Source organism: Oculina patagonica, chromosome 12 (assembly GCF_052425735.1).
Source record: "Oculina patagonica isolate OP01 chromosome 12, crgOcupat, whole genome shotgun sequence".
NCBI lineage: Eukaryota > Metazoa > Cnidaria > Anthozoa > Scleractinia > Oculinidae > Oculina > Oculina patagonica.
In genome coordinates this window covers 7,627,058-7,639,128 of record NC_135769.1, presented here as the reverse complement: position 1 = coordinate 7,639,128, position 12,071 = coordinate 7,627,058, and the positions used below count along the sequence as shown (strand labels likewise).

Sequence of the window (12,071 nt, the reverse complement as noted above, 5' to 3'; positions counted from 1 at the left end):
ATTTATTCCGTTATTGTGTTCACAGTTTCCAGACCACCAATCTCTATTCCAACTGCTTCTAATAAAGGTAAGCCTAATAGTATTTTTTTTTTTTGGAATTAAGTGAAAACCAAGAGGGTAATAAACATGTAATTAATGACCAAAAAAGTACATACTTTTATTAATTACATATATTTTATTATATAAACATCAGTGAAATACCAGGAAATCTTTTACGCGAAAAAATCATATCTTCACACGTGAAAATAACATGTTATTTTTACATGTGAAGATATCGATTTCGAAACATTTTCTGACAAGTTTGCCCTGTTTCAATGCTGAATAAGCCAAAGTAAATCGATATTAAGTCGAAACATCTTCGGATCTTCCTCAGCAATCTTCGGCAATCTTCGGATATCTTCGGCAATTTTTGGAAAAGTTCAGAAAATGTTCGGAAACATTTGTACGACCTCCCAGGGGGGGTACTTGCAGTATACATGACGGGGAGGTCCAACGTATTTTTTTGGGTTGAAAATTTACACCCTCGGTATTTTTTTGGGTCAAGAGATCTGTCATGTATTTTTTTAGGTCTTAAAGTCTGTTTGATTGAATAAATCAGTATCGAGGTGCTAGGTCTTGTACTTTTTGGGGTAGAAAATTTTGATGCCAGGTATTTTTTTGGGTGTAAAATTTCAGGCTCATGTATTTTTTTGGGTTCCCAATATGAAGCTCCGTCGGACCCCCCCCCCCCCCGTCATGTATACTGCAAGTACCCCCCCTGGGTACGACCTTCGGACAACATTTTGCCAATCTTCGGAAATCTTCGGAAAATAGTCGGCAATCTTCAGAAAATCGTCAAAAACATCCTAATTAGTAGGTTTATATAATAAACGGAATATTACATGGTTGCGCCACAGGCAGACAAGTCTCTGTGTTTGAGGCCGCGTGACGTAAGCGTCACGGTATGCGCTATTTGATCCCATACATTTACTGTAATTTGTAACGATTGACCTCCGCTTGAGTCAACTGATCGTTAGAAATGCTCCATAAAATACTGAATTTCGCATCTTTTCATCCTAAACTTTGATCTACAGTAAGCCAGATAAATAAAGTTCACTTACCTTTCATTTTTTGTGTGATCTTTTGTGTTTTAATGGGGTTTTTGGGCCGTTAATTCCTCCATGGTCGTCACCGCCCCGAGCTAAAGTAAGAAAAAATGACAAGGCTGGCAACTTCGATGGCTCGCCGAGATCGACAACCTCCCAGTTTTCGGCCAATTTCTCCAATTCCACGCGTCGCTCGCCATCCAGCCTCTCGCAAGTTAAAGGTAGGTAATTTTCAAAGATCTGTGCCAAAAATCACCGCAATCGATCGGTTCTAACACGCTTAAAAGCCGCCGCAAATTTCCAAGTTCGCTGCGAAATCGCCATCGTCAAAGGATGTGAGAAAGAGAGGTCAATCATAACGCCGATATCAAATTCAAATTAATCGAAAACAACGGTCAGATTACGCCCACCAGCGACAAAATTAACCCTTGCCCCATCCCACAGCGCAAGGCATGTCTGTGATAACAGCAAACTGCATAACCTTTTTTGCTAGCTCTACATCTTGTTTTCCTAAAAAAGAGGCACAATTTTAATTAATAGGCTATTGAAAAAGTGAATGCTTAAAGCATAACTATAGAAAACGCAAATTCTGCGTTGTGCGCTGTGGGATGGGGAAAGCGTTAATTTTGTCGCTGGCGGGCGTAATCTGACCGTTGTTTTCGATTAATTTGAATTTGATATCGGCGTTATGATTGACCTCTCTTTCTCACATCCTTTGACGATGGCGATTTCGCAGCGAACTTGGAAATTCGCGGCGGCTTTTAAGCGTGTTAGAACTGATCGATTGCGGTGATTTTTGGCACAGATCTTTAAAAATTACCTACCTTTAACTTGCCAGAGGCTGGATGGCGAGCGACGCGTGGAATTGGAGAAATTGGCCAAAAACTGGGAGGCTGTCGATCTCGGTGGGCCATCGAAGTTGCCAGCCTTGTCATTTTTTCTTACTTTAGCTCGGGGCGGTGACGACCATGGAAGAATTAACGGCCCAAAAACCCCATAAAAACACAAAAGATCACACAAAAAATGAAAGGTAAGTGAACTTTATTTATCTGGCTTACAGTAGATCAAAGTTTAGGATGAAAAGATGCGAAATTCAGTATTTTATGGAGCATTTCTAACGATCAGTTGACTCAAGCGGAGGTCAATCGTTACAAATTACAGTAAATGTATGGGATCAAATAGCGCATACCGTGACGCTTACGTCACGCGGCCTCAAACACAGAGACTTGTCTGCCTGTGGTTGCGCGAACGAGTGGGATATCGATTTGAACACGAGAAGATAAATTTCATATCTCTGCGCAACCATGTAATATCCTCTAATCTATATATCTTCTAACGAAAAGGAAGATCTATACAAAATTAAAATTATAAAATTACAACTGATGTTGTTTGAGCTATATCGGTACTCTGATATCACTTTACATGAATACCAGTTGAAATAGTACTCCTTGTACAATATATTGAATAACTGAATTAGAACATTGAAATGTGTACAGTGTGAGTGTTCAGTTATTTGTGCAAATGTGCTTCTATCATAATTCCTTGGTAAATTATTTTTGTTAATTAAAATATATTGCTTATTGTGGTAAGCAGTAATGCCATTTTTTGTGTATTTATCATTGCTTGGAAGTGCTTTGGATTTTAATTTTTGTCTTTACTCTGATAGAGACAGCAAAGTTCGTAAGTTCCATAGTTGGAGGGTTAATAGCTGGAGTGACACTGCTGTTGATTTTGTATGCTGCAGTTAAATGGAAAAGGAATAGGCTGTGTCCAGGTAAGCAGTAAATATTATGATGGGGATTAAGGATTCATTAATTTGTGGCTGCAGACAGGGCATTTTTACAGTAAATATGCTTCATTAATGTTCACTTCAGAGGCTGTAACTTGTGCATGCATGTAACTCTTGTATTTGTGGCTAGGGGGGGGGGGGACAGGGGGGTCTGAACCTCCCGCCTCCCGTACTTTTTACTCCCGCTTCCCGTACCTTTTACTCCTGCTTCCCGTCCCTTTCTGTAGCTGTTCTCTCCTGTGTGTTCCATGTCCATTGCGAAAAATAACAAAATGTTGCAAAATTTTACTCGTTTTCTCCCGGTTCCCGCCACCTTAAGAATCCCGCTTCCCGCCCTCTCTCCTCCCGCTTCCTGCCCCTTTTCTCCCTGGTTCCCACCCCCCTGTCCCCCTCCACTGGCTAGGTGTGCATGCGCAACATAGCCACTAATGCAGGAGCAACTGTTAAGTTCTAGTGTTTCTAAAAATAGATTATTTTTTCTTTAAATGTGGCATGAAATTACTACCTGTACAGAATTCCACATTGAAGTCCATCGACGGCTACCTCACAGCACTTTTACACTTTTCCCCTAATTAATTCAACGGCATTCATTTATAATTCACCTTGGTGATCATAAAGAGAAGTACTTTTTAGTCAAAATTAATTTGTTGCCTTTGAACACAAAGAGTCAGAAATAATAGATCATGGCTTTAGCTGCCAACCTTTACTCCCAAATGACAATTCTGGCATCTTTCATTCCAGCATGCCAATGTGTAGTGTGTAAGGTTGCTCTCTAGCAAAACTACATGTAATGGGTAGCCCAAATTTAAATCATAATTCAAATAATATTAATTTAGCTCTTTATGCAAAGTTGAAATATTTAATACCAGGTTAACAGTGACTTATAGGTGGTATTTATCATTATATTATAATGATAAATATCACTGAAAAATAATTATCAATAATTTATCCACAACATGACATTTAACATATTATGTAAAATGTCATGTTGTGGAAAAATTATGTTGTGGATAAATTATTGATTAATTATCCACAACATGACATTTTACATGTACATATTATGTAAAATGTCATGTTGTGGATAAGTCAAGTAGAGCCTTCTTTTGAAACTATTTATTATTAACTTGTTTATTTATTTGTTATCGGTTTAATTTTAACCATTACTAACCTTTCTACAGTATAATTGCTTTGTCATGTTTGTTCTTTTCCATTGCTATTGTTGATTTTTTTTTTTTTTTGCTATTGTTGATGCCACTGTTTTAAATAATTATTATTATAACTATTTTTTGTTTTTAAAGTAGTGGACGACCAGAGAATGCCTCCACCAGTACCAGCTAGGCCACATAACACCAAAGCTACCAAAGGTAAGTTGAATGGCATTAATCCAATTTAACCCACCCCCTCCCCTTAAGTAGGACAACCCACCCCCCCCCCCACACACACACACACCCCGGGGGGGACTTCCATATTAAAGAGACGGGGATGCTCGTCGAAAATGTTTAAAAGAACCCCTAAAAGAGACCAATTTGGGCGTGGCTCAAGCTTTTTTAGACCCCAAAAAGATACTAAAATTCGGAAAAAAGAACTTAAATTTGTATTTTTCTTCAGGTGCGACCCTAGACGAGACCCTAGCGACTAAAAATATTGCCATTTTCCCCACAACACCCTAAGCGAGACCCACAGTCCGAAATGTATACCCCTAAGCGAGACGACGAGCATCCCCGTCACTTTCATATCGGAGTCCCCCCCCCCCCCGGGACACACACACACCCCGGCAACTGAAACATCACTTAGAAGTTTGAATAGGATCGAAATTTTCCTCTTCCTATAAATGCTCGTTTACCGGTGGAAAGTGGTACTTATCAAAAAGTAGTATTTTTAGGAAGTCGCAAAGATATATGTGTTTCTTTTATTTCGGATAGCAAAGGTTCTTACCTGAGCAAACATTCAAACTAAGCATATTTGCGAAGTCCATTGCATCAATTTCCGTTCACGAATAGAATCCTTGTTCGTCGCTTCTTCTCTTGTCAACCTTTCGTCAGTTCGAACTGGAATTGTTCACTGTTATAACTGTCGCAGACCTCGCCGTTTTTTCTATCCATTAAACCACCAAGCAAGATAAACGGCGAATTTTTTGCGTGCTCTATTTATCTCGGCTTTATCTCGTGGTTTGTGAATATATGGCGCCCGCGACATCGGATGGACATCCCCGCGACATGTATTTCCCGCGCTTTTCATTCACGACCTAATCACGTGAGCAAATACAATAACTTTTGTCCCAGGCCCTACTCGTTTGTCGCGAAAATGGTTTCTTCAAGCAAGCTAGGAGCAGCTCTACCGCGGCCAAACGTCTCAGGCAGCTAATCTTTTTATCAGATAAAATAATCGCTGAGTGTAAACATATTCCCATATTCTCAGGTAAACGATTGTTTTTGACAAATGACGCCGACAAGTCTAGTCTACAAACATAAAGAACTTTTTTAGTAAAGCTCCAAAAAAACTTGGTAAATCGCCAGGATACCGGTTATGTATCGAGCTCTGAACTGTGAAAATTAAATCCTTATCTTTCAAGTCTTTTTGTGTGTTTTTTTTGTTTTTTCTTTGTTCTTGTTTTTTTGCATATTTCTGTCGTTTGACCGCGGTCGGAGGGGCAGCGAACATATAGTGAGGCAAGATAAGCAAGGCTGACACTACGTAGAAATGAAAAAACCTTAACGGGACAACGACATGATAGAGTCCAAACTGAAAGTCAAAAATGCAAACTCTGGACAGCTGTTTCGACCTGATTGGGTCTCTTCAGCAGAGTGTATGCCGCACAGAATAGAACAACCAGCGCAAAGACAGTTGTCTATAAAGTGCTCGTGGTAATGACAATCCGGATGGGCTCAAATTCAAACACTCGCCCATTGATCACAGCCGCGTGACTATTACTCAATAGGTCAAGAATTCGAAATATCATGTCGTTGTCTCGATAAGGAAAGTGAGAATAGACAGAACTATCCTTACACTGAAAACATGGACAAAACCATGTGAAAAACAACACTGCAAACATGGACAAAACCATGTGAAAACAGTGAAAATGTACAGCATATCGGATCTAAAAGATCTACGGTCCAAATAAAACTAAAAGTGACAATAGAAAGCAAGGGACCGCGGACGAAAATGCTGCTGTGTACGTAGGAGCTCCTACGTACACAGCAGCATTTTCGTCCGCGGTCCCTTGCTTTCTATTGTCACATATAGTGAGGGCCTCCCAGGGGAGAAGGAGTGTCCATGTTCTTCGATTTTGGTGTTCCCTGTTTCTGCGGAAACTACGCTTTTGTTTCCGTGTTCCCAGTTTTATTTTATTTTTGCTCCCATGTTCACAAAAGGGTAATGTCCGTGTTCCTTGTTCCCTCAATTGAAACCCCTGGGGGCCTCAAAAGTAAAATTTTGCGTAGAACAATAAGCACTAAATGGTAACTGAAAAAAACCGGTGATTCTTATAGTAAAATCCACATTAATTATAGCTACAATAAATGCAAATAAAAAAAATCGATTCCGAAGTTGATCAATTATAAATAAAACAGCCCTCGCCTGCATTACTCATAAAAACAATTCAAAACTGAAACGTGGCGTTGTATTGAGTCAAAAAAGAAATACCGTAGTTTCTCGATTAAACGCCGGGCCCCGAATAAACGCCGGGTCTCCGAGCTAGAGTTGTAAGTAAGCCGTCCAGGCATTTATTTGAGGTGTAATATGCTTTAGGCATGATGGCAAATTACGTTCGTGTCACAAAAATAATGATTTAAAACCCTTGTGTAATAAACATTTTGCTCCAATAAACTGCACCATTCAAATAAACGCCGGATCCACGAAGCCAAGTTTGAAATAAACGCCGGGGGCGTTTAATTGAGAAAATACGGTATGTAACATTTCACGAAACAAAATACCGGGGGTACTCCCTATGGAATACCCTAGAAAAATGTAATTCTGGTGTCTTGCGGCTTATTCATTAAGTATTTAATTGGTTACTCAAGTGAAAAGTTTTCGTGAAAAATAAAGGGTACCGGCGGAGGGTATGATAAGGGTCCCGTATGAAACTTTGTTGAGTGCCACCCGCCCCCTGGGGTACATAGTTAATGAGCCCCGTTTGTTTTCTTCTCTTAGAACGGTACTACTGTTGCTACTACCCAGAGAGTGAAGAATTCCGCGAGAGAGTAGCATCGATTGTGAACTACTTTCGTGAGAACGGTTACAACGTCATCATGGACCGCATGGTGTCCGAAGAGATTACTTCCCAGGGCCCAACGCGGTGGGGAGAGAATCAAATTAGAAAGGCCAAAAAGGTGTTGATTTTCTTGTCTCCTGGTTTGGTAAACCTCGCTTTAGATGGTCGGGAGGATTCGCAATGTCAGGTATTTATTTGTTTGTTTTTACTTTGTTTTTGATTTTTTTTTTACTTCGTTTGTCATAGAGAGCAGGGATGGCGCAGTGGTGAGAGCGCTCGCCTCCCACCAATGTGGCGTGGGTTCGATTCTGAGTTTGTTGTTGACTCTTGCTTTGCTCCGAGGGATTTTCTCCCTTCTTAAACACCAACATATTTTCAAACTCTAATTCGATCTGGATAGAGGACCCGCATGCAAACCATCTAGAGAAGATGTGGCTTCACCTATAAATACTGTAACTGTTTTATTTGTGTGGCTGCTCATTTTTTTCCCCAGAGCTGCTTGTCCCTCTTAGCCGGTAAATCTTGGGGCCCGAGCAACAATTGGCTCTGGGGACACACGATTTGAGTGGCCAGATTTTTAACGAAGAAAACTTGAATCTAGCCAATCAAATCAAACGTTTTAAAATCGCTTACAACAAAGCGATTTTAAAGCGGTTCATCCGATTGGCCTAATGTAAATTTCCTTTGTCAAAATGTAGCCAATCGAATCATGTGTCCCGGCCAGAGCCACTTGTTTCTTGTGCACAGGCTCAGCCGGCTAAGAGGGACAAGCGGTGGGATGAAAATGCTTTCTGCTGCAAAATCATTCTCGTCCCCATAGCCCTTTCGTTTCTCTTAGCCGGCTTGGCACGAGAAAACGAGGGCTCTGGGGACAGGATTTTTTTGATTGGCTGTTTGGAACAAAGAATTCCTAAACGAAAGTCGAAAACGTAACGACTCTCTCATACATTCTTTTGAAACGTCAAGGCTGCGTACATGAAGACCGGAAGTCGTAGAATCTAATGACTGGAAATCCTGTGTCCCCAGAGCCCTTCGTTTTCTCGTGCCAAGGCCCAGTCGGCTTAGAGAAACGAAAGGGTTATGGAGACGAGAATGCTGCAAAATATTGCAAACGCGCCCCAAGACCTCTCGGCTTTCCAAATCGATCCAAACGTTAAGTGGCAATGTAATGTATCATTTCAGGATATTAACCGAGTATGGATTGAGCTTGAAGTACTTAGAGATCTTTACACTCGAAATCGCTCAGCCGCTAAGATGGTGTGCATAACACTCCCTGACGTGCCAGTTACGTCTGAAGTCCTTCCACTGTGGGCTAAAGTCAGCTACAAATGGCCTGAGGATGCTCTGGAAATCTTGAAGCGGCTAAACGACAGACCGATGATATTGCCTGTATAGTGGCCCATCAGTGGCTGTATAAAAGTTCTTGAAGATGTTCGAGCCAAGAGAGGATAGACTACTGAGAGAGACTTTGGCAGTCTAAAAATAGATTTTGAAGGGCTCACCCGAGTCAGGACACTTGATTCTCTCTCTGTTATCCTCTCTTGACCAAATTTAAAGAGGCTCTGTCAAGTAAGTTCAGTTGTTTTGCTAGGAAAAATGTCATTGTTTTAAACGAACAGAAGATAGAAAACCACCACTTTAGCTTAGTTAGGTTAAATCGTCCACGATCTAGCAAAAAGCGCTGAACTAACAAGGTGATTTAGCTGAGGTCAAAAAAGAGCAAGATCGAGTAACGTTTTAAAAACCGGGTTTGTTGTAATAACAGTCGAACCCCTATTAAGCGGCCACCCTTGGGGAAATGGTTTCGTCGGAAATAACCATAAAGCGCGGTAGATATATAAAAATTATTATGTTTTAGTGGTAGTTATTATGTAATGAAATTTGGATTATGCAAGCTTTATCTATACGTCAACCAAGTGGACGTACTCTGTACGTTCAGTATTTAATATCTAAAATATTATTTATGAAATATTGTTATTTACTTAAACCTTTAAGTTACTTGAGGGATGTGTTTACAGTTATGGCATATAAGTCTTATTAAACCGGAATGATTTTTGCCGTGTTTTCCACGCTAGAGCAAATTAAAAAGAGAGCTTTGTATATATTTACCGGTTGTACAATATTTAACTTGGTCGAACGAACTGCGCACGCACTCCGTTCGCGCCAAAACTTAATTGTAAAATAATCCACTGTGTACGGCGCATATGCATAGTCAATATCGCCGCTTTGGTTGTTGCTGCATGTTTCGATACGCTTTCTTACAAACTTCAATTGCACGTTACCCTTAGCTTAGCAGAAATAATAAAGGTTAAAAAAAGAGTCTGCATTCGAGCCTATTGGCTTATCAGGCCGGAGCTTGTCCTAGCCTGTGTACAGCCGTCCCGTCGGGAATGGGGCCAGGGCTCGAACCCGGGCTGCTCGGTGTGGAGTCCAGCGCATTAAGGGATGAACCATTATTTTCCAGGAGGAAAAACTTTTTTTCGAACAATTGCAACATTTTTTGTACATATCGTGTTTGCAAGCAATCTATTTTGTCTTTTTAGGCCCTGCAAACATTTTTTTTTTCAATATTTTCATTCTCCCCTCCAGGAAATTAATTGTCCGTCCCTAACTAATCTTGCCTCTTAGCAAAAATAGTAGTACTTGCATAATGGCATCCCGAATGTGGACGACTTCGTCTTGAAGGTTTTTGCAGTTCTAACGTACCATCTTAGCTTTAGCTTAACGTTGGTCGTACCTGCTTTCCGTGATTGTTTAGTTGCTTGATTTTGTACCACTATTGTGAAATAAATCAATCTAAAAGATGACACTGCAGGAATGAGTTTTGAACTTGTCATGATTGATTTCTTCCCATCTCGCTCACGAGACGTTCTTTTAGTCAGCACCAAGAAAGCGTACTCTTGCAAACTCCAGTTGCGGGTTAATTCCGCTCAAATCTGATTGGCTGACGGTACCTTATTGTTACTTATTTTCGCGAGACTTAATTTTCGCGATATTCGCGAAATTTCAAAAAATCGCGAAATTAAAGACCAGCGAAAATTCATTTCTATCGTTTTCCATTGTAATTTTAAAGTTTTAACGTATTTTTTGGCCAAATCGCGAAATCTAAGTTCTCGCGAAATATGCCCATTCCATTTTCGCGAAATTAAGTTCCCGCGAAAATAACTAACAATAAGGTAATATATGAGAAGGGAGAAGACTGCACGGCCAGCCGCCCGTGTTCTTGGTTGCTGACCAAATTAAACAAAATGGAGGGCTCTGGGGACTACATTCTGACCCCTATTGAGGATTAAAGCTGTGTTTACACTACATGTACAACTCGAACATAAACATAAGCACAAAAAGCCCAGAGCGAAGAAAGCCCAAGTACATGAAAAGGAAATCTTTACTTTTCTGTGTGTACTTGCGCCCGCCCGTATAAACCGGGATAACTCACACACATGCAGTCTCCTTTATTAATACTCTCGGCGGACTCTAAAGGCTAGGCTGGTAGGATAACGAGGTTGCTAAAGCTGACGATCAAGGAAAACTGACGTTCGATCTTATCTTGGGTACGGTTGTCAAAAGGGTGGATAGCACTACCCAACGGATTATTGCTATCCAGTAGATATGTGTAAACAAAATATACTACGCAATCCACTGGACGGTAATTTATCCTGTGGATAGCGTTATCCATCCTTGAACAACCGGGGCTTGAACATTAAAGATGAATTCCAGTTCGTACTGCGCAATCTCGGCTGCAATGTTTATGTGAGCCCACACGAAGGAATGTTTACAAGCAAAACTAAAAATTCCGCGACAAACTTACCTTTTTCTTCATAATTAACGCCAGATATCCTTGCAAAACAAATAATTACGAGTAGAGGAACCTTGACGCAATTTCAAACCGACGTTTCAGCTCATCGGAAATTCTTGAACGAAACGAACTGTAATGGCGGACTAAAAAACTTCGTGTAAGCTGTCACCGAAGTGTAACGTTTCAACGAATTCAAAACAAAAACGAAAACAAACCCCGAGTCTGCGCAGTACGGACTGGAAATCAGCTTTAAGCGATAAAGCTTCAGCGCTAACTAGGAGCTCTGACGAATAGTAATACAAATTGATTCCATTCTTCCGTCCGACCGTTCTCACTTCAACAAATCATTATCATGGGGGAAGGAAACCAGTTCACTGAACAGTGAAGACTCCTTAAGAGCATTCACTGGGATTTAATTCGGTGCGCTTTCGCGGTAATATGGCGACTATAATAATTTTCCACTGACATATTTTATATTCATTTAACTTTTGACTGTTCCAATTTAGTGGATTGGGGAAGCCAAGTGGCTTATCATGATTTCTGTAGCACGGTGCTTTATGTCATTTGCATTTGATACGTTCTGTCGCAATAGCCTCCACTACAAGCTACAACCGATTTTAAAATACAGTTGAATCCCGATATCTCGAACCCTCAGTAACTCGAACTCCCGATAACTCGAACCTTTTTCGATTCCCCTTAAGGTCATTTTCTTACTAATTTTACCCTCGATAACTCGAACTCCCGATATCTCGAACCTTTTTAGATTTCCCTTGAAGGTTTGAGTTATCGGGATTTGACTGTAGTCGATTTTTCTAAAAAAAAAAAATGCCTTCCCTGAAAACTAAACGGATAATTGTCATCCTGGCACGAGGTATCATTGTAATTTTTAAAAAATGCCCTTCATCAAGATTGTGTCAACTCATTTGGCAAATGGTTGTACGTATCCAAATTACCCTAGACTTGGGTGATCAGATTCTGATCCAGTCCAATACCGAGAGTAAGTGAAAGCCGAGCTACAGGCGAGTTTTTTTCAAAAGTACTCTCTATATGTAAAAAAAGAAGTCTATGACTGCTTACTGTTCCTTCTATAAAATAAACCCAACAAAAACCAATGAGAAGTCATAACCAGTAACCAATCAGAGCGCCAGTTATTTGATCAAAATTAAACAAAGTAAAATAATACCTCGCAGG

At 40.4% G+C, this 12,071-nt stretch overlaps 2 protein-coding genes across 3 annotated transcripts in view; one reads left to right on the top strand and one right to left on the bottom strand.

Annotated features, from left to right (window-relative positions):
* The window catches only part of LOC144633269 (uncharacterized), a 61,134-nt gene extending 56,153 nt beyond the window's left edge, over window positions 1–4,981 (bottom strand). Inside the window, exon 1 of the mRNA XM_078492115.1 lies at window positions 4,810–4,981. The gene's annotated coding sequence lies outside the window, so the exon portion shown is untranslated. The remainder of the gene's footprint in view (window positions 1–4,809) is intronic.
* LOC144633275 (uncharacterized) overlaps window positions 1–9,886 on the top strand; it is a 28,756-nt gene extending 18,870 nt beyond the window's left edge. The window contains exons 8-12 of one of the 2 annotated variants that reach the window (XM_078492123.1): window positions 26–67; window positions 2,752–2,859; window positions 4,176–4,238; window positions 7,024–7,271; window positions 8,267–9,886. In XM_078492123.1, the coding sequence (XP_078348249.1) occupies window positions 26–67; window positions 2,752–2,859; window positions 4,176–4,238; window positions 7,024–7,271; window positions 8,267–8,479 (674 nt within the window). In that variant the 3' untranslated portion in view covers window positions 8,480–9,886. Of the gene's footprint in view, window positions 1–25; window positions 68–2,751; window positions 2,860–4,172; window positions 4,239–7,023; window positions 7,272–8,266 lie in introns of both variants that reach the window. The other variant, XM_078492122.1, reaches the window with a different exon arrangement.
* Window positions 9,887–12,071: the final 2,185 nt, after the last annotated feature.